Source organism: Diabrotica virgifera, chromosome 3 (assembly GCF_917563875.1).
Source record: "Diabrotica virgifera virgifera chromosome 3, PGI_DIABVI_V3a".
Taxonomy (NCBI): Eukaryota; Metazoa; Arthropoda; class Insecta; order Coleoptera; family Chrysomelidae; genus Diabrotica; species Diabrotica virgifera.
In genome coordinates this window covers 96,366,297-96,388,717 of record NC_065445.1, presented here as the reverse complement: position 1 = coordinate 96,388,717, position 22,421 = coordinate 96,366,297, and the positions used below count along the sequence as shown (strand labels likewise).

The following is a 22,421-nucleotide window of genomic DNA, read 5'->3' as shown; positions in this document are numbered from 1 at the left end:
TATTATCTCATTTATTATTAACTTTACAACATCTTCTTCTTTACGTGTTATCTCCGCGACGAAGGTTGGCAATCATTGCTATTCTAACTTTGGACACTACATACCGAAAGAGTTCAGCTAAGCTGCATCCAAACCATTCTCTGAGATTTCTCAGCCAGGATATTTTTCTTCTACCTATGCTGCGCCTTCCTGGAATCTTTCCCTGCATTATTAATTTTAGGAGTTTATATCTGCCACCACGTGTTATATGACCCAAGTATTGCAGTTTTCGTATTTTGATGGAATCCAGTATCTCCCTGCTGTTCTCTATTCTTCAGCATTCTTCGATATGTCCACATTTCAAATGCTTCCAATCTATTGAGACATTGTTTATTAAGGGTCCATGTCTCCACGCCATACAAAAGAACAGAAAATACCTAACACTTTAGCACTCGTTTTCTAAGATTTATGCTGAGGTCTCTACTACATAATATTTGTTTCATATTATTAAATGCACTTCTAGCCTTTTCTATTCTAATTCTGATTTCTTTGGTATAAGCCTTTGTTTCATTAATGATTGTCCCTAAATAGTTATAATTCTTCGCTCGTTGCAACAACCTTATCTAAAATTCTTTGTAGATCTGTAATATTTTATGCTATTAGTATTGTGTCAACAGCATAGTAGTTTTATTAACCGATTATTTTTCACCGTATCGAATGCCTTGTTATAATATAGGAAGCAGATATACATGTCCAGGTTTACATCTAAAGGGTTTACAACATGAATGTAGATAAAAAAATGGGCACAATGGTATTTTATACAATCTTGATCCCATTCATTATTTTTTTGCTAAAAGCAACATAGAGGTTGTACGTATGCAGTAAAAGCGCGAGCGTAAGACCTTGCAGGAATTGGTTATATGGGAATTATTTTCAATATCTCTGCCATTTTAAATTTTTCGAAAAAATGGTAACAGCTTAAGTTGTTGCAATTGCGATTTCCTACAATTTTTTCTTTGTAATTTTTTTGTGCGGTTGATAATTTACAAGTTAAGGAGGAAAATAGTTAAAGGTGGGGAAGCATAATTATTGAGTTATCTCTTTTATTATTAACTTTACGACATGAATGTAGCCGGTTCCTAAAAAAACTGATACGACTCTTAGTAAGATTTGATCATGTTGAGCAGTGTATTTGATTGATCTGACATTATATTTATTATGACACAGACAAATAATAAAATAACCAAACAACAAACAACTGATTACATAATATTATGTTAATTCATAAATTGTACTAATTATTAAGGTCTAAATGTTTATATTATTTTGAACTCCTGTATTTTATAAGGAGTATATAAATGATAGTTTTTACATCAAATAGATCACATAATTATTGTAAACGTGGATTATACAACAAAACAAATTAATATTCAATTCAGCCCTGTAACTTATTAAAATAAATATTATAGAAGTTTTCAGGGACTTTCAGCCCTCGGTAATAATGTGGTCTTTCATTCTAAGTTTAAATTTTTCAAAAATATTTATTAGTTTTCTCAGGATACGAAAAAAATGAATACAATTAAAATACATTGAGAATTTTGACATGCGTCACAATTTTGCATTAACTCAATGTAAAATTCTAAACTGTTCAATTCCAGCTTCGCTAATTATTTGACATCAAAAACATTAGAAACTATTTGTAGAGGATTGAAATCTGTATTGAAAACAACTGTTAAAATTGGTCTACGTAATTAAACATATTCCAAAATTTTGTAATTATATAATACATTTCAGTTTTCAGCCCAAACTTAGGCCACACACAATGCAATAATGTTCACATTTTTGAACTGTCAATATTTTTATTTTATCATCTATTGTTTAAAAACAATACAGTTGATAAGATACCCTCAGTTGCGGAGAAAGTATTAATAATAAAGATTAATAATAAAGTCTAATAACCGTGGAACAGAATAAGCTATCTGACAAATTTTAAGATTTGGCAGTGACATTGACAGTATGTAAATATTAAGTATTTATCCTTCAAAATACACTGCTCAATTTTCTACAACATACGCTTCAAGAGTCGTATACTATATTCGCTCTCGCGAGATTTTTTTTGAGACATTCGGAATAGGAAACGTACAACACAAAAATTCCTACCTCACACTATTAACTGCTAAAATCAACTCAAATCAACTTAATCTTTCATTAAAAAAAGAAGAATTATTAGAAATAGTGGGAGTGTCTACTAAACTCATAAAATTTTGTGAAGTTTATTTCTACAAAATATTTTTATTTTGTACAATAAATAATTTTCTCATTTGCTATCAATACATTATAATGGTTTAAATAAATAAATATTGATTGGCGTAAGGTTTATGTTATTTTTATGTCTGTTTACTATTAATAATATTGGATATGAGCAGGTGCGTTGGTTTTGTAGTAATTTCCAGTCACTTCTGACAACTGAATTTTTCAAAAAAGAAATTACTAACGTCAGTGTCAAAAAAAATCTCGCGAGAGCGAATGTAGTATATCAGTTTTTTTTGGAACCAGGTGTACATAAATAAAAATGGAGAGAATTATATTTTATACAATTTTGATTTTTTTCATTTTATTGCTAAAATTAATATTTCATCAAATACTGTAAAGGCCCGAGCCTAAAACCTTGCGGGAATTGGTTATGTATTATGTATCACAAGCCTAACGAGATACAAGTATATTTCTAGACTTAGGCCCGGTCTTTTCACCTCCGGATAACTAGTTATCCGGAGGTGAAAAAACCGGGCCTTAATTTTAATATTAAAATATTTAAAATTTTATATTATACCAAATGCAAGCTTACTTTATGTTAAGAAAGTCAATAACTTATATAGTGCGGCCGATATGTGAAACAATTGCACATTTAATGATACAAGCATATAATTTGGATAACATATACTACACATATAAAGGTTTAAATTTAGATATGAGGCCATTTCAGATTTTGCCTTTTACAAAAATGGCGGGCATTCAAAATGGCGGCTATACATATGTGTTTAATAGTACCATAACTTTTGAACAAAAAGTCCGATTTCAACCAAATTTGGTATGTAGGTTCTCTTTTTGATTTATAAGATGGATGTGGTGAACCAGAAGAATCGGTGTACCAGAAGTTGTGTTTTTACTGGTTGTTTATGTAAAAATATGTTTTTTTTTTTCAATTTTTCCCTCTATATATATTAATTTTTCAAAAAGGTAATACCGCAATTGAAAAGAGCGTAAAAATATTTTGTAGAAAATATTTTGAACTTTTTAGTTATGTTAATTACCATTTAATAAATGCATACCGTATCTTCACATGTACCTACGTGTGGCAGATTCGTGCAAATATTATAAGAATTATTGTGCATTTAATGGTAGAAGCATATAATTTGCACCACATATACTACACACATCAAGGATCAAATTTAGATATAAGGCCATCTTAGATTTTACCTTTTACAAAAATGGCGGCCATTCAAAATGGCGACTATACATATGTGACTAATAGCACGATAACTTTTGAACGAAAAGTCCGATTGCAACCAAATTTGGTATATAGGTTCTTTTTTTGATGTGTAAGACCAAGGTCTTGAACCGGAAGAATCGATTTACCAGAAGTTGTTTCTAACTGATTTTTATGTAAAAACATGTTGTTTTTTTACCAATTCTTTCACCCTGTATATATTAATTTTTCAAAAAGTTAATACCGGCGTTTAAAAGAGCGTAAAAATATTTGTTAGGAAATATTTTGAACTCTTTAGTTATGTTAATTACCAATTAATAAATGCATAACGTATTTTCACATGTACCTATTCACTATTCACCCATGCGCGGCAGATTCGTGCAAATAATATAAGAATTATTGTGCAATTGTGCATTTAATGGTAAAATCATATAATTTGGACACACACAATACACATACAAAGATTCAAATTTAGATATGAGGCCATCTCAGATTTTGTTTTTTTGCAAAAATGGCGGGCATTCAAAATGAATCTGCCGCACCTATGTAATAGGTACATGTGAAGATACGTTATGCATTTATTAAATGGTAATTAATATAATTAAAAAGTTAAAAATCTTTCCTAAAAAATATTTTTACACTCTTTTCAATATTACCTTTTTGAAAAATTAATATATACAGGGTGAAAAAATTGAAAAAAAAAACCAACATATTTTTACATAAAAAACAGTAAAAACACAACTTCTGGTAAACCGATTCTTCCGGTTCAAGAGCTCGATCTTATCCATAAAAAAAAAGAACCTGGATGCCAAATTTGGCTGAAATCGGACTTTTCGTTCATAGACCAGGGCGCATCTCTAAAAATATTAGTACATTTGGACGTTGAGAGGTGACTTAAATTTTTTTGCAGAAATTGCTTGAAAATAAATCAAATAATAATACTTGAGTTATCCTCCCTCTCAAAAAGGTCCGGAACATTGTTTAAATAATCAAAATGTCAAAAAATGAAGGAAAAATTCGATTTTTTTCTTGGTTTTTTGATTATAACTTTAAAAGTATTCATTTCCCAGAAAAGTTGTACTGACGTAAAAGTTGCGTAATTAAATTTCCTACAATATAAAGTTGGTTAAAAATTTAAAAAATAGTCAGCCTTTTTGCAAAATAGCAATAATTGCGAAAAAACCATACAAAAACAAGTATTCGCATTTTACATTTTTCAACCATTTATGCTACACTTAGAACCTTTATATTTCACCCAGAAAAACTTTATAATACAGTAAAACAATGTTGTAAATTTCGTTAAGATCGGTTTCACAGATTTTGCAAAATAAATTTTGCAATCCAGCTTTCGCAAAAAAAATCGATTTTTTCAAAATATTACAGGACTGAAAATAAAGCAGATAGCAAGTTGAAATTTTTTTGGGTATAGAAGTGTACTGTACCTTTCATTTGCAGTTTTGCAAAATTTAAATCGATCAAGACCACGGCGTCAGGAATTTTTTTAAATAAACATTAAATATTGGTGCTACGCGCAGGACAGCGGATAGTTTGCTCTGATTGGACATTCCAATGACCTTTGATAATGATTAATACATTTTAATTTTTATTACATTTCGATATAAATAAATACATTTGTTTATTGCAAAATAAAAACACATACTCTATCCTTTGAAATAACACTTTAATTAGCAAAAACTTTCTTTGTTCATATATTTTAACTAAGCGAATAAAGGTTTATTATTTTTAAACATAATATGCAATTGTTTAAACAATATTTCACAAACAATAATAAAATTAGTTTGATTTTTGTGGAATTAAAATATTAAAATACAACAAAATATAGAGTAAGAAAATAATATATTAGATAAAGATTGGAAGACATTTTGGTGGAAATCAACTTGTGTGAATCGAACACCGCTGTCCTGCGCGTAGCACCAAAAACTCATGTTTATTAAAAAATTTCCTGACGCCGTGGTAATTAATCGGTTTTAATTTTGCAAATTGCAAATGAAAGGTACAGTACACTTCTATAAGCAAAAAAAATTTCAACTTGCTATTTGCTTTATTTTCAGTCCTGTAACATTTTGAAAAAATTAATTTTTTTTGCGAAAGCTGGACTGCAAAATTTATTTTGCAAAATCTATTAAACCGATCTTGATGAAATTTATAGTATTGTTTTACTGTATCATAAAGTTTTTCTGGGTGAAATGTGAAGGTTCTAAGTGTAGCATAAATGGTTGAAAAACGTAAAATGCCAATACTTGTTTTTGTATGGTTTTTTCGCAATTATTGCTATTTTTCAACTAGTCTGACTATTTTTCAAATTTTTAACCAATTCTATATTGTAGGAAATTTAATTAGGCAACTTTTATGTTAGTACAACTTTTCTCAGAAATGGATAGTTTCAAAGTTATAATCAAAAAACGAAGACAAAAATCGAATTTTTCCTTCATTTTTTGACATTTTGATTATTTAAACAATGTTCCGGCCCTTTTTGAGAGGGAGGATAACTCAAATATTATTATATGACTTATTTTCAAGCAATTTCTGCAAAAAAATTTGAGTCACCTCTCAACGTCCATCTCAAAACACATGCGCCCTGGACTATCAAAAGTTATCGTGCTATTAGTCACATATGTATAGCCACCATTTTGAATGCACGCCATTTTTGTAAAAGGCAAAATCTGGGATGGCCTCACATCTAAATTTGAACTTTTATATGTGTAGTATATGTGGTCCAAATTATATGCTTCTACTATTAAATTCACAATAATTATTATAATATTTGCACGAATCTGCTACACTTGGGTACATGTGAAGATACGTTATGCATTTATTAAATGGTAATTAACATACCTAACTAAAAAGTTAAAAATATATCCTAAAACATATTCTTACGTTTTTTTAATGGTGGTATTACCATTTTGAAAAAATGATAAATACAGGGTGAAGAAATATTGAAAATATATTATTTACATAATATAAAATAGTTTTACATAATAAACCAGGAAAAACACAACTTCTGGTAAACCGATTCTTCCAGTTCACGACAACGATCTTGTAAAACACAAAAAGAACCTATGTACCAAATTTGGTTGAAATCGGACTTTTCGTTCAAAAGTTATCGTGCTATTAGTCACATATGTATAGTCGCCCATTTTGAATGACCGCCATTTTTGTAAAAGGCAAAATCTGAGATGGCCTCATATCTAAGTTTGAACCTTTATATGTGCAGTATATGTGGTCCAAATTGCGCAATTCTTATAATATTTGCACGAATCTGCCGCACTAATATAAAAATATTAATACCTGTCGTTCAATCATACCATCTTTCTAAAATATATAAAATATTTCAAAAATGAATAACCATTTTCAATTTCGTTGCAAAACGAAAATACAGCCGAACCATATTCCAGTCCAATCAGAGAGTGCTGCAAGCACCTCTACCGGTTTCGAAACTTATTAGTCTCTCATCAGGAGGCACATATGCTGCTCTCCCTGATCCAACCAAAACAAACCCCAGCGTGCAGTCCCGAATTGCAACGAACGAAATGGCATAGATGCCCTAGCGGCAACTGCTAGCAAAAGACTAAGTTTTCACCCTAATGGCATATAGCATATCCCACCAGAATGAAAACAATGGGAACCTTCTCTGGTAACACCTCCGAGGCTTCTACAATTTGCAAGCCATACGGATGCTGAGACTAAGGAAGATGAGGGAATTCTACAATTTACAATTCACGTCCCATCTGCTCAGCGCGGTAAAGTTCCAACGAAACTGGTTCCCTTCATACTCCATTTACTCTGTGTGGAGTATGAAGGGAACCAGTCTCGTTGGAACTTTACCGCGCTGAGCAGATGGGACGTGAATTGTAAATTGTAGAATTCCCTCATCTTCCTTAGTCTCAGCATCCGTATGGCTTGCAAATTGTAGAAGCCTCGGAGGTGTTACCAGAGAAGGTTCCCATTGTTTTCATTCTGGTGGGATATGCTATATGCCATTAGGGTGAAAACTTAGTCTTTTTTTTTATAAAATATTTCAGTTTATTTTGGGGATATTAGCCAATTTTTCCAGTGTCGGTCCTAGTATGAGTTTGGGATTCTCGGCAGTTGCTCTACCTGTACTTCATGGACAATTGAACACCATTGAGTTGTCTTGGTTTGGTAAGTTATATTTAAGTATTTTTTAAAACTTTCTAACAATAAAACCAGAACCAGAATATAGATGGGACTTCTTCTTCTTCTTCAGCCTTTAGTAATCCAACTTTGGACATAGGCCTCCCCAATTCAACCCAGTGTTTTCTATTTTCCGCCACTTGTTTCCAGTTATATCCTTCAATCTTCTTAATGTCATCAGCCCATCTCATTTGTGGCCTTCCTCTGCTTCTCCTTCCTAACCATGGTCTCCGTTGTTGCATTTCATGATTCCATCTTTTATTCTTCAGTCAAGCATTGTGTCCTGCGAAGCTTCATTTTAATTTGGCAGCATGTTCTCCTGTGTGTTTTACCTTGGTCTTGCTTTTAATCCATTTATTTGTTTTTTTGTCTATAAGCCTTATCCCAAGCATTGATCTTTCCATCGCTCTTTGTGGCTTTACTATTTTATCCATATTGGCCTTGGTGAGTGTCCACGTCGAACCATACGTGAGTATAGGGAGGACACACTGATCGTAAATTCTGGTTTTCAAATATTGTTCTATTTTAGTGTTTTTCAAGATCCATCTCAGTTTTCCAAATCCTGCCCATGCTAACCTTATTCTTCTGGTAATTTCGGCAGTTTGATTTTCTTGATTAACTTTCATTATCTGTCCCAGCTAGATGTATTCGCTTACTGTTTCTAAATTTATGTCGTTCAACGTTAATTTTTCTAATGTTCGGTGTAATCGTCATTATTTTTGTTTTTTTTTTCAAGTTCATCTTAAGGCCTACTTTCTCCGAAGCTTGAAATAGTTGCGTCATCATAGTCTGTAATTTTTCGAAACTTGTAGCGAATATTACAATGTCATCAGCATATCTCAAATGAAGTTTTCTTCCATTTACATTTATTCCTTTATCTACCCAGTTAATGTCTTTGAACACGTCTTCCAGTACCAGTGTGAATAGCTTTGGTGAAATAACGTCTCCCTGGCGAACTCCTCTGTTGATTGGTATTGCTTTGGTTTTCTCATCTATTTGTATTTTCATTGTAGCTTTCTTGTAAATATTATGTATGAGCATTCTGTATCGAGAATATATCCTGCAGTTGTTCATAGCTCTCTCTCTCTCTATTGCCCAAAGTTCTATGGAGTCGAATGCCTTTCGAAAATAGTAGTACATATTTGAATTACCTAACTAACAGGAATAAAAACATATATCTACTTAATAAAATCTTTAGTTAATTGGTAATATTGACTGTTATTTTAATGACACTATTCTAACAATATCCTTATTGAAAACAAAATCGTTGTGCTTGATACTTCCATTAATTATAATGTTGTTTCTTTCAGCAAGTATCGCATCTTTAGCAACACCTTTTGGTTGTTTCTTTGCTGGTCCTTTTGCGGATCGATATGGAAGAAGAATGGCACTTTTTTTCGTTAATATCGTATGCCTGTTAGGATGGATAACAATTGCAGTATTTTGTTACGCCAAACCATCTCATTTCTGGATCCTGTTATTGGGAAGAGTGTTAACTGGGCTTTCAACAGGACTATGTAGTTCCCCAGCAACCGTTTACATGGCTGAGATATCCTCGCCTGACTTGAGGGGGATCTTCACTACATGGGCCTCTGTATCATTTTCATTGGGAGTGTTGGTAGTATACTTCTTGGGATTTCTTTTTCAGGTCAGTATTATATTTGGTGTTAGGAAGTTTTTATCTAAACTAAATTATATTGAAATAAATAAAAATGTATACCATTTTTATTCAGTTGCAATGCGAAGGCAAAACAATCTTATTTTTCACTTAGAATACGGAGCGCAGTCCAGCAGTCTGAATCGGCGATTTTCGACTCTTTTTGGAGTCATCCTCGGAGAGGCGTAGGCCAGCTGCTCCATACTCGAAGTGACCAACCATGAAAGCTTATCCCCACATTGCAACTGACGTGTATGGATTAGGTGACTAGCGTCATCTGGCAATTGAAAGGTAAAGTTTTCAATCCTAATAGCAACCTTAATAATATTGAAAAATATTACTAGAAGATTTTTAAATTGAAAACTTATTGGTCCATTTCCCTGGTGACACGTGACACCTCCAAGGCTTCTACAATATGCAAGCCAGATGGATCCACTGTCTTCACCGCAGCATCCATCTGGCTTGCATATTGTAGAAGCCTTGGAGGTGTCACCAGGGAAATGGACCAATAAGTTTTCAATTTAAAAATTTTTTTAGTAATATTTTTAATATTTTTCAATATTATTGAGGTTGCTATTAGGATTGAAAACTTTACCTTTACCTTTAAAATTATATTGCCTTGTTTGTATTTCGTATTAAGAAGGATAAATACACAAGTAATTATATCATCGACAGTTTTTAAATAATCTTAATCTGAAATAGAAGTTTAGTCACATCTAAACTGTCTTGACATAATCTAATCTACATACAATCTGCTACAACTGATAGATCGATAATAATTATCATATCTACTAGTCCACAGTACATCGTCTTTTTGGAAGGTGATTACAAAAGTCTTAAAAATGGTTTAACTGCTTCGTTTGAGCGAGTCAACCACTTTCTGAAAAATTTCAGAGAGCAAGTTGAACGCGCTACCACGTCCCGCGCTATTAACATATTTACGTTGTCGGACTAACGAAACGTGGCTGTAAATTCGTCGGACACAGTGGCGTACTGATAGATCAGCGGGCCCTGGTTCTAGTTGGGATGCGGGCCCGCCTGCCCAATAAAACCACACATTCAAAGAAAAAAAGTGATATTGTGCCGATATGGGATTTTGTCCGGGGGTGAGTTTCACCCCTTCTCAGGGATGAAAAAACACACGTTCAAGATTGGAATTGGATAAACTAACTAATTCTAAGCAACTTTAGTTCCATATATTGTTTTCACTAAGTCAATAGATTTTGAGTTATTTGCGAGTGAATGTGTTCATTATTTAACAAAAAAAAAACTACGTTTCTAGACGATTTTTCGGAAATAACTCAAAAAGTCCTCTGTAGACCCAGTAGAAGCAGAGTCGTAGGTAATGAAAAGTAAGTTCTTATTCGTCAAATTCCAAATCGAATATTTTAACTTATCACACCTTTTAGTGTTTAAAAAAGCTGAATTTCTGTTTTTTTTAAAGATTCTAGCATCAAAATTAAACAAGGTACGCTCAAAACAAAGTTGGTCCCTGGTAAAAAAAGTTGTAAAAATCACCACACAATTAGCATCTGAAATGAAACTAATTGTTACCGCTTCACAAGTTACTTGACTTATGTATTGTTTATATGATCTGTAAGTTTTATTGGTTCAAAGTTCTAATTTTTGAAAAAATTGGTTGAGTAAAAATTGTTTTTTTAATTATGAATTTTTTTTAAATAACTTAAAAATTATTGGTAGCTACCAAAAATCTCAAGTAGTAAAAAATAAAAAATAGTTTTGCTATTGTAAATATTTTGGAGTTTTTGTTTTCCTGAAGACAAAAATTTGTTAAGGTATGGCTATTCAAAATTTGTGTACACTCGTGATTAGTGACTCGTTTAGCCCATTTAACTACAGCCTTTTCAATAATAAGCACTATGAGCCAATGAATCTTACAGATCTTGTAAAAAATAGATAAGTAAAGTAATTTGTGAAGCGGTAACGATTAATTTCATTTCGCATCCTAAATTGAGAGTGATTTTCACGATTTCTGTTACTAACAAAAAAAGGGACCATCATTAATTTGATCGTAACTTACTTACTTTTCATGTTAAAAACTTTTTTTAAAAAGAAAAATAAAGCTTTTTTTAAATAAGGTAAAAAAAAGTTGAAATCAGTCTTTCCGCGAAAATTGCTTGAATTTTTGGATATTTCTCGTTGAAATATTCGATTTGGAAATTGACGAGTAAGAACTTACTTTTTATTAGCTACAACCCTTCTTCTATATACAATCCTACAGACTTTATATGTTTATACTCCATTTTTTTCACTTTTTGATAAGCTATATTTTTGCTAGTAGTATTTTTTTAATCAAACAGTTACTTTTTGAGTTATTTGCAAAAAAGCGCCTGAAAATGTGTTTTTTTGTAGAAAAATAAACATTTTCGCTCGCAAATAACTCGAAAAGTATTGACTTAAAATTAGTTAGAAAAAGTTGCTTAGAATTAGTTAGTTCATCCAATTCAGGACTTATTTTGAACGTACATTTTTTCACCCCGAGAAGGGGTGAAAGTCACCCCCTGGGCAAACGCACACATCGGCACAATATTACTTTTTTTCTTTGACATATTACATAGCTACTTATGTGTATGCCAAATTTCATGTCTATCCATGCCGTTCTTTAAATTTTTTTGGTTTGAAGGTTTTGCAATATTTTACCGTGAGTGAATGGACTATTAAAGCAGTAAATTAATATTAATCCTATCGTTTTTCATACTGACATGACTGATCACTTTACGCCCGCCGTTCTTATAAATAATAAAACTCAGAAATTTTCTACATCTAAATCTCCAGTCATAATAAATTAAAAACCAATATCGGAAAACTACTACAACTTTTAAAAAATGAAGATTGAATGAAATTTATATCAACAAAATAGATTCTCAAATTGGATATGATACATTTATTAATAAGTTAAATAATTACATACAAATCTCTAGGGAGATAAAACCCTTAAATAAAAAAAATATAAAAAACCTTAGATCGGTGAGGTTGATTTCAATCAACTATCCTTATTATGCTTCCCTCTCTCTTCAATCCTGACCCCCCGGAGGGAGTGTAGTGGTCGACGTGATGTCGTGTATTGTCCGTCTCCAAAGATCTCTGTCTCTGGTCATTTCTTTTAATTCATGCATAGGTCTTTTACATATTCCTGTAATCTGATCGATCCATCTTGTTAAGGATCTTCCTCGTGATCTTCGGCCTTCCACCTTTCCTTGTATAACGAGTCTTTCCATGTTTTCTGTGTTGGCTCTCATAACATGTCCAAAGTATTTTAATTGTTGGAGATGGACTTTACTGGAGAGCCGTTACCTAACTTTTAGCTCTCTTAAAATCGAATTATTTGTTCTATGGTCGGTCCAAGGAATTCGTAGCATTCGTCTCCAACAGAACATTTCAGTGGCGTCTATCTTTCTTCTTTCCGAATTTCTCAGGGTCCAAGATTCACATCCGTAAGTCAATATTGGGAATATTAAGCAGTTGATCAACCTCATCTTTAACGCTCTTGAAATTTGACAGTCCTTCCATATTGTGGTCATTTTTGCTGTGGCGACTTTTGCTAGATCACATCTACGTTTTATTTCCTCCTGTAGTGACCCTGTGTTTGTGATTAATGATCCCAGATATAAGTATGAGTTCATAACCTCAAACCGATCAATTGTGGTTATATGTGGATGATTGTTATGTAGTCTATCCACTATCATGATCTTTGTCTTTGATATGTTTAATTGCAGACCAAATATTTGACTTTCGTTTTCAACCAGTCGTATAAGATCAATCAGCTCTGCTGAAGAACCCAAGAAGGGCTGTGTCATCTGCGAAACGTAGGTTGTTTATTTTATGACCATTTATTGAGATGCCTTTTTCCCATCCTTCAAGTGCTCTTCTCATAATATGCTCTCCATATATATTGAATAATTGTGGCGATAGTATATATCCCTGTCTGACACCCCGTTCTGGATGAAATTCGTTTGAAAGTGTGTCAAGCACTTTAACTGATCCAGTAGTGTGTTCTTATAATTCAGTTATAAGCGAAATAAGGTGTTGGGGTACGCCCACTTCTTTTAGTATTTGCCATAAGTGTCTCCACTTGACCCTGTCGAACGCCTTACGACAATCTATAATGCATATGTACAGTGGATTATTGAATTCCCTATATTTTTCGATTATCTGTCTTATATTTAACAGGTGTTCTCTAGTACCCCTACCTTTGGTAAATCCAGTTTGCTCTTGTGGAATTTCTCTTTGAAGGAATGTTTTTAGTCTCTCGTTGATTATATGTAGCATTATTTTACTGGCATGTGGTATAAGAGAAGTAGTTCTATAATTGTCGCATTTATGGAAGCTGCCTTTTTTATGAATTGTTGTTATTGTAGATTTTGTCCAGTCTTCAGGCCATTGTTTTGAGTGCCATATTTGGTTACAGAGTAGATGAAGTAGTTTTACGCCAGTTTCTTCTGTGGCTTTGAGCATTTCTGCTGTTATCATATCTGGACCTGGTGCTTACCACTTAATAATGCTTACCACTATAATAACTGTCTACATTTATGCAGTGTTATGAGGATGCTATAAATACGAACAAAAGATGCATCGAGCGTCTTGGGATTATTTTTATGAACTTGCATTGAATATCTGTTTCCGAACTTTGCAGTTTACAACTTATGGATCATGCTAATATAAAAATTACAAAAGTGTTTGTGTTAGCACGTGTTTAGGCAGGCACTGGCGGTTATTCTAACAAGTGTTGAGACAAGGGCTTTGTTTAGCAGGTAAAATGAAGGAACTTTACCCTTACAATAGAGTTCTCTGTGTTTTTTAATAAATTTGGTTTTCAAATTTTTTTATGAATAGATATTTTTTGTTTTTATTTATAAATACCTACACAAAAATTAAAATTTATTAATCAATTACATTTCGTAGTGTCTATTTGTGTAGTTCAAAATGTCCCAAATAAATAAGAAACAAAAGAAGCAAAAAGCGCGTTAAAGGGGCTCCTGCGGGGCCCGGCCCCTGGTTCCGCGGAACCCGCGGAACCATGTTCAGTACGCCATTGGTCGGACAAGAGATCGACAATCTTTATTAATTAAATATCAATAAAAATGTATAAACATTCTCAATTTCTTTGCAAAACGAAAATGCAGCAGCTGCATAATACTCTGGTTAAAGCGGAGACTAGGGCCGTGCCGTGCTATGATGCGGTGAGGCAATCGCATCAGGCGGCATCACAAGGGGGGCGGCATAATCAGTAAAATAAAAAAAATTGTCATATTGTGTAAAAATGTTGTCAGAAACTATAGAAAAAATGTAAAGTTACAGACAATCTAGCTACGACCAAATGAAAATTACTGCTAATAAATATTGCAGAAAACCTTGATATAAGTTCCGAATTTCCAGCCGAAAACAAAATTCGAGCCAGGAGAAAAAAAAAACGTTTATTTGATTACGAAAAATCTGTAGATGAGCTCTTAAGGAAACTAAATTTATAATAAAATTATAAGAAATTTTTTATTTTATAATAAATTTTAGACATTGCTGTTAATTCTTTGATTGATCGATTTTCGTTTGTAGAAACTCATAATAAAAATTTTAAATTTTTATATGATATATAATATATAATCAACTGAAAAAACTAAAAGATATTTTTGAAAACTTTAAACGCAGAATGAAAGATTACATTAAAATCAACAAAAGTGAACGTCCCTTATAGTCGAGGAAATGAAGCTGAAAAAATGTCAAAACCTCGCAATTTTTTCGTCCATCATCGATTTGTACAAAAATTTGGAATTAGGCTCATTACACCCTCTAGTTCATTTTCTATATTGAGCCGTTGTACGCTTTTGGTTTTTTAAGGGTGAAAACTACCCCTAATTGTAAAAAAATATAAAATACCATTTTAAACTTATATATTGTCAACATTTGGTTCTAATTAGTTACATAATGATTGTTTTATGCTTTAAGATATACTATCATAATATCTCAACCCGTAAAACCACCCTTGTTGGAGCTATATATACTTATCCTAATAGAATAATTTCGGCTTGCATCGATTTACATAAAAATTTGGGATTAGGATCATCTCACCCTGTACTTCATATTATATATCATGTTTAAGGGCGTTGATTACTTTTAGGGGTGTAAACTACCCCTTATTGTCAAAAATTATATAAAAACATTGTAAACTTTAATATGGGTAAAATTTGGTTTTGATTGGTTAAATAATGATTGTTTTATACTTTAGGATATAATATCATAATATTTCAACCCTTAAAAACCACCCTTAATAACATTACAGATTTTATAAGTAGATATTTTAATATATCTATACAGAAAAAAAGTAGAATTAAAGAATTACAAAAACATTTATTTACACAAAAATACGAATTTACAAATATACACAAATACAAATACAAATAGTTTTTTAGTCATCTTCCAGTATACGAACCGGTTCTGTGGTATTATACATAGGTACATTGAAAATTATCCATAAGCGGACTATTCGAATTTTTCGAAAAAAAAAATTGTTTTATAAACACATAGCTCCTTCATTTTTTGCGAAAAAAAGTTTTTTCAAAAATGACTGTAGGATTTTTTAAGAGTTATAAGACTGTGTTAACTAAATTTCGTGAGCTCCCTTAGTATTTAATTAGGGTGGGTTTAAAGGGCTCGAATAAGGGGGTGTTTGCTCGTAAATAGATGTTTTAAACAGCTATATGTCGCTAACTGATCACTGTAATGAAAATCTATGTACAAGTAAATTTTAGTTATTAAAAAAGCTACAATTTAGTGGTCCATCATTTTTTTCGTATCTCTAGTATTTTCGGAGATATTTTAAAGTAAAAGGTGAAAAATGGGAAATTGCAAAAAATTAATTTTTCTTAAAACTCCAATTTTTCTAAAATTAGGCCTTTCAAATAGGCCAAACTTCTTGGGTGTATTGATAATATAAATATAAAAGAAATTGCATAAAGGTGAAGACCAATTTTTAATTAGGAGGGTAGTTATGGGGTTGTTTTCACTGATTTTTTCATAGAGAAAAGCAGGTACCGACCTTTTTTTTGACACTAATTTGCTTAATTTTCAGGCTAGAAACTTTATTATTAATTTTTTAAAGGTTTAATTGTATACCTGCAGAACTATTATTTAAAATTTTCTCGAAAAATGCAAAGTTTTTCCGTTATTTGGCTTTGAATATTTCATATTATGCATTTGTCGAAGAAAGCTAACTTTTAACAAGCCGTATCTCGGTTTGTATTGATCATAAAGATATTACAGAAAAATAATTTGGTTTGTGTTACTAAAAGATACAATTTTGATATCTACAGCTTTTTTTATTAAATGCATATTTTTCGAGGTATTCTCAAAAAACCCTCTAAAAAAGTCGATTTTTTCGTCGAAAAACTGTTACTTTCAAGCGCGAATAATTCGAAAAATATTAGTTTTACGAAGAAAATGTAAAAAACATTTTTTTCTTAGAATTACTTTTAACATCGATTTACATGGTTAAAATGTAATAAAAAATTCCCGCCCCCGAGATGGGGTGGCAACCACCCCCAAGGTTTTAGCGTACAGCAACATGATATAGAAAATGATCCTTGGACTATTCCCTACCTTCTGTGAAAATTTCAAGTAAATCCATGCTGGACGAAAAAATTGCGAGCCAAAATGCTTCATTTCCTCGACTATTAGAATAAACAAAAAGTTTCTTTTGAATGAGATATTTGAAATTAAAAATCACACTCAATTTTCTTTTCTTTTGCAGCCCTTGAAAAATATTATTGAAATAAACATTATAGAAGTTTTCAGGGACTTTCGGTTTTCAGTAATAATGTAATCTTCCATTCTACGATTAATTTTTAAAAAAATACCTATTATTTTCTCAAGATTTGAAAAAAATTAATACATTTAAAAAGTATTAGCCCGAAATTTTGCGCCCTTAAAGTAAGTATGTTTTGTTTTTAAAATAAGGGTTTTCGTTCATTTTGTGTAGTTTCGCTTAATAATAATATAATAAAAGTTAATTTCAGTAATAGTAATTTAAGGGGCGGCATTTCAAAGACTTGCATCATATTTAAAATGTGTACCGCACGGCTCTGAGCGGAGAGTGCAGTAAGAGTCTATACCGGTTTCGGAGATCTTTTTCTCCTCATCAGTAAACCCATATCCTCTTCTCTCCGCTTTAACCATTTACCATAGCTTAGGCCTTCCCGAATTGCAAAGAAAGAAATGTCACGGATGAACTAGGGCCATCTACCGAAAAACAAACTAATTAAGTTATCAATCGAAGTAGCGCAGAAAACGACAATAAATATCGCCTCCGTACCACCAGATTGACAACAGGTGGAATACTTTCTTTGGTTACACCTCCTGAGATTTTCAAAATTTATAAATCATACAGGGTGCCGAGGAAATTAAGATGAGAGAATTTTAAATAATTCACAACTCATCTACTCAGCGTGGTAAAGCTCCAACAAGAAAGATTCCTTAATACTCAAACAAAAGAGTAAATGAATTACAAATGTATAAACATTCTCAATTTCTTTGCAAAACGAAAATGCAGCAGCTGCATAATACTCTGGTTAAAGCGGAGAGTGCAGGAAGAGTCTATACCGGTTTCGGAGATCTTTTTCCCCTCATCAGTAAACCCATATCCTCTTCTCTCCGCTTTAACCATTTACCATAACTTAGTCCTTCCCGAATTGCAAAGAAAGAAATGTCACGGATGAACTAGGGCCATCTACCGAAAAACAAACTAAGTTATCAATAGAAGTAGCGCAGAAAACGACAATAAATATCGCCTCCGTACCACCAGATTGACAACAGGTGGAATACTTTCTTTGGTAACACCTCCTGAGATTTTCAAAATTTATAAATCATACAGGGTGCCGAGGAAATTAAGATGAGAGAATTTTAAATAATTTACAACTCATCTACTCAGCGTGGTAAAGCTCCAACAAGAAAGATTCCTTAAATATAAATACTTTAAATTTAAAATTAAGAGTTTTGTAATAATATAAGTTAACTACGCTAACTTTTGTAGCGTAGCTACAATGGTGACTTATGTAGAAAGTGGCTGTAAAAATTTTTTAGACACTAAAAATAAATCTTTTTAGGGCACCGTACAAAATTATCAATATTTTATATTAATTTCTTCTAATGACATTTTAATCAAGGGCGTATTTATGATTTTAATTCTATAATTTTTTTACAGAGCAATCTTGGAGCAATTTGTTTGATAACTGCAGTATTTCCGTGCGTGGGAATCTTATTCTCAATCTTCTTGATACCAGAATCACCAACGTGGCTGGTAGGAAGATATCGAACGGAGGAAGCAAGATCTAGTTTGTGCAGAATTTTCAATACTGGACTAACTCCTGATGTACAAGCAGAGCTGGACCATTTAATAAAATGCAAAGGAGTGTCGAACATGAAATCAGAAAAGCCAATGTATAGGAAAATTTTAAGCAAGTTGGAATATCTAATGCAACCTCATTGTTTAAGGCCGATGATTTTGGTTCTAACCTACTTCTTCTTCCAACAATTCAGTGGTATATTTGTTATCATCTTTTACGCTATAGATATCGTTAATAATGCTGGCATAACATTCGATCCTTACATTACTATTGTCGTAATTGGTGTCGTACGTTTAATCAGTGCTATTTTACCCAGTTTCTTAGCTAAACGTTTCGGAAGAAGGCCATTGTCTTTATTCTCAGGACTTGGTATAGCATCCTGTTTACTTCCACTAGCACTTTATATTAAACTTAAGGACAATGGTTCATTAAGTGGATATAGCCTGACCTTTTTGCCATTAATTTGTTTACTTGTGTATTTTGTTACAAATTCTATTGGTTTTCTTCCTCTTCCTTTCGCTTTAGCTGCAGAACTCTTTCCTACAAAAGTCAGAGGAACTGCAGCTGGTATTATTTCAGGTATGGGCTACTTCTTTAATTTTATAGCTGTTAAAATCTATCCCGACATGGTTCAAAGCCTTGGAAGATCAGGAGTATTTTGCTTCTATGGAGTAATTGCACTTCTTGGAACTATTTTCGTGTTTTTCTTGTTGCCAGAGACCAAAGGTAAAAGTTTGCAAGAAATTGAGGAATATTTCGGAAAGAAAAAAGTTTCAATAAGCGAAGAAACCAAAATATTGCAAGAGATGGCATAACATTCTATGGATGTATTAAAAGATACTTATAAGTATCTATATTGTTTGATTTTTCAAATGTAATCAGTATTACTATAAGACATTGATGAGGATCCATAATGGAAAAGGATTCCTTAGAGATGTCTTTTGAATTTTGAATTTTGAATTTTTGAATTTTTTTGTTTCCTTCAGTATAGTGATTTGCTGCTATAATCTATGAAAAAAAAAATGATGGAAAAAGATATAACATCGTTCAAGAATGAATATAGGTGCGGTAGATGGGAAACTATAAATGCATTTCTGAAAGCAACGAAGGTAGTGAAAGTAGTAGTGTTCTAAGATATATGTATAAAATAATAATGTAAGTTAGAATTTTTTTATAATAAAATAATATTTTGTAAATATAAACTGTTTTATTTTTATTTAGTTAGGTATGTTTACGATTTTAATATTTGCGAGGTAATATCACCACAACTCCAGAAAAGAGAGGACACCTTAACGCTCATCAAAAAATGGAAGAAATGACATATATACACAGAAACAAACGAACAAGAATATTAAGAAATAAAAATAACGAAATAATTACAGATACGGAAGGTACACTGTGAAGATGGAAATAATACATGCAGACACTTTTTGCCGACGATATACATCATCCACAGATAATCGAATAAATGAAAAAGGTCCAGAAATAAATAACCAAAGAAGACGTTATTCGTACACTAAAAACTCAGAAAAACGAAAAAGCCACGGTCGAGAAAGTATCAATGTCGAAGTACTTAAATTAGCACTAGGTAGGTATACAACACAGATAAAATACCATCAGACTGGCTAAAATCAACATTTGTAACATTACAAAAAAAATTAAATTCCTCACAATGCGAAGATTATCGAATAGTAAGCTTGTTGAGGGCAGGATTGCTCAGGCGGTAGTATGTCTGACTTCCACGCAGGTAGGCCGGGATCGAATCCCAGCTCCGGCGAGCTTAGACATTTTTAAAATATCTATCGTGATCTATAGGCCTTATAGATCGACTCCGGAATAAAATGAGTACCTTGGGTAAAACCAGTGGTAATAATAGGCGGTTCAAGCGTAGCACTGACCCTGTTACCTTCCTTGTATTCCGTAGGCCATAGAGACTATACTGCTATAAACCCAAAGCCACCTTTTAGCGGTATAAACGGGAGACTATTATTATTAAGCTTGATGTCTCATGTCCTTATAGACCGGCCTGTACCGTCGTCCCCGCTAGCGAAATTATTCCGATTAGATTTTTTTGCACAAACTTACTCAAAAAGAGGTCCTTATAACATATCCACATGGTGCCGGGCGGTGCCGTGGTCGGAAAATTGTTTAAACAATTTTTTTAAACAAATTCACAAAAATAATTTTTTCATTTCGAATTTTTTTTTAAATAACTTGGGTCATTTTGAGCAAAAAAGGTCTCTTGTCATTTTTTTTGTAAAATTGATTGTTGTCGAGTTATAAGCGATTAAAAATTTTAAAAATGCGAAAATGGCCATTTTCAAGGCTTAATAACTCGATAAAAAAATTATTATTATGAAATTCAAAAAATGACCAAATCAAGTTTCAAACCCCTTCTTTAACGTCCTGAAGAGATTTTTGTCATTATTTTATTACAAAGCTGCTATTTTTAATTATTAACAATTAGCGCTATAGTCCAGGATTTATCGTCGCCCCCGTTAGTGAAATTATTCCGCTTCAATTTTTTTGCACAAACTTACTCAAAAAGAGGTCCTTATAACATATCCACAGGGTGCCGGGCGGTGCCGTGGTCGAAAAATTGTTTAAACAATTTTTTTAAACAAATTCACAAAAATAATTTTTTTACTTCGAACAAATTTTTTTTAGATAACATTCTGGGACATTCTGAGCAAAAAAAGGTATCTTGTGATTTTTCTCTAAAATTGATTCTTGTCGAGTTATACGCTATTTAAAATTTGAAAAATGCGAAAATGGCCATATAACTCGACAACAATCAATTTTAGAGAAACATCACAGGAGACCTTTTTTGCTCAGAATAACCCAAATTATCTAAAAAAAAATCGTTCGCAATGAAAAAATTATTTTTGTAAATTTGTTAAAAAAAATTGTTTAAACAATTTTTTGACCACGGCACCGCCCGGCACCCTGTGGCTTTGTTATAAGGACCTATTTTTGAGTAAGTTTTTGCAAAAATATCTAATCGAAATAGTTTCGCTAACGGGGGCGACGATACAGTTGGACTATAGCGCTAATTGTTAATAATTAAAAATAGCAGCTTTGTTATAAAATATTGACAAAAATCTCTTCAGGACCTAGAAGGGGTTTGAAACTTGATTTGGTCACTTTTTGAATTTCATAGTAATAATTTTTAATCGCATATAACTGGACAACAATCAATCTTAGAGAAAAATGACAAGAAACCTTTTTTACTCAGAATGACCCAGATTATCTAAAAAAATATTGTTTGAAACAAAAAAATTATTTTTGTGAATTTGTTTAAAAAAAATTGTTTAAACAATTTTTCGACCACGGCACCGCCCGGCACCCTGTGGATATGTTATAAGGACCTCTTTTTGAGTAATTTTGTGGAAAAAAATCGAATCGAAATAATTTCGATAGCGGAGGCGACGATACAGGCCGGTCTATTAAAACTTTTCTCAGAATCATCCATACACGAATTTTTAGAAGAAGTGTGCGTTCTGGAGGAGTGACACTCAATTCGGTTTCCGAAACGGATTGGGAATACGAGAAGATCTTTTTGCCTTAAATGTGTTAACACAGAGATGCAGAGACATGAATGTAGATGTGTATGCAGGAGCGTCATTTGAAATTTTGATAGGGGGGGGGGCAAGCATTATCTATACAATACATTTATATGCAAACATAATACAAAATTGATCTATTTTTTGTAAACTTCAGTAATTCTCAGGGTTAAGGGGGGGGGGGCGCCTATCAAATGACGCCTCTG

General features: G+C 32.4%; 1 protein-coding gene across 3 annotated transcripts in view; it reads left to right on the top strand.

Annotated features, from left to right (window-relative positions):
- Positions 1-19,854, top strand: part of LOC126881954 (facilitated trehalose transporter Tret1-like) — a 44,262-nt gene extending 24,408 nt beyond the window's left edge. For 2 of the 3 annotated variants that reach the window (XM_050646695.1, XM_050646696.1), the window contains exons 3-5: positions 7,510-7,630; positions 8,953-9,290; positions 18,511-19,854. In XM_050646695.1, coding sequence (XP_050502652.1) covers positions 7,510-7,630; positions 8,953-9,290; positions 18,511-19,467 — 1,416 coding nt within the window. In that variant the 3' untranslated portion in view covers positions 19,468-19,854. The remainder of the gene's footprint in view (positions 1-7,509; positions 7,631-8,952; positions 9,291-18,510) is intronic. The other variant, XM_050646697.1, reaches the window with a different exon arrangement.
- Positions 19,855-22,421: the final 2,567 nt, after the last annotated feature.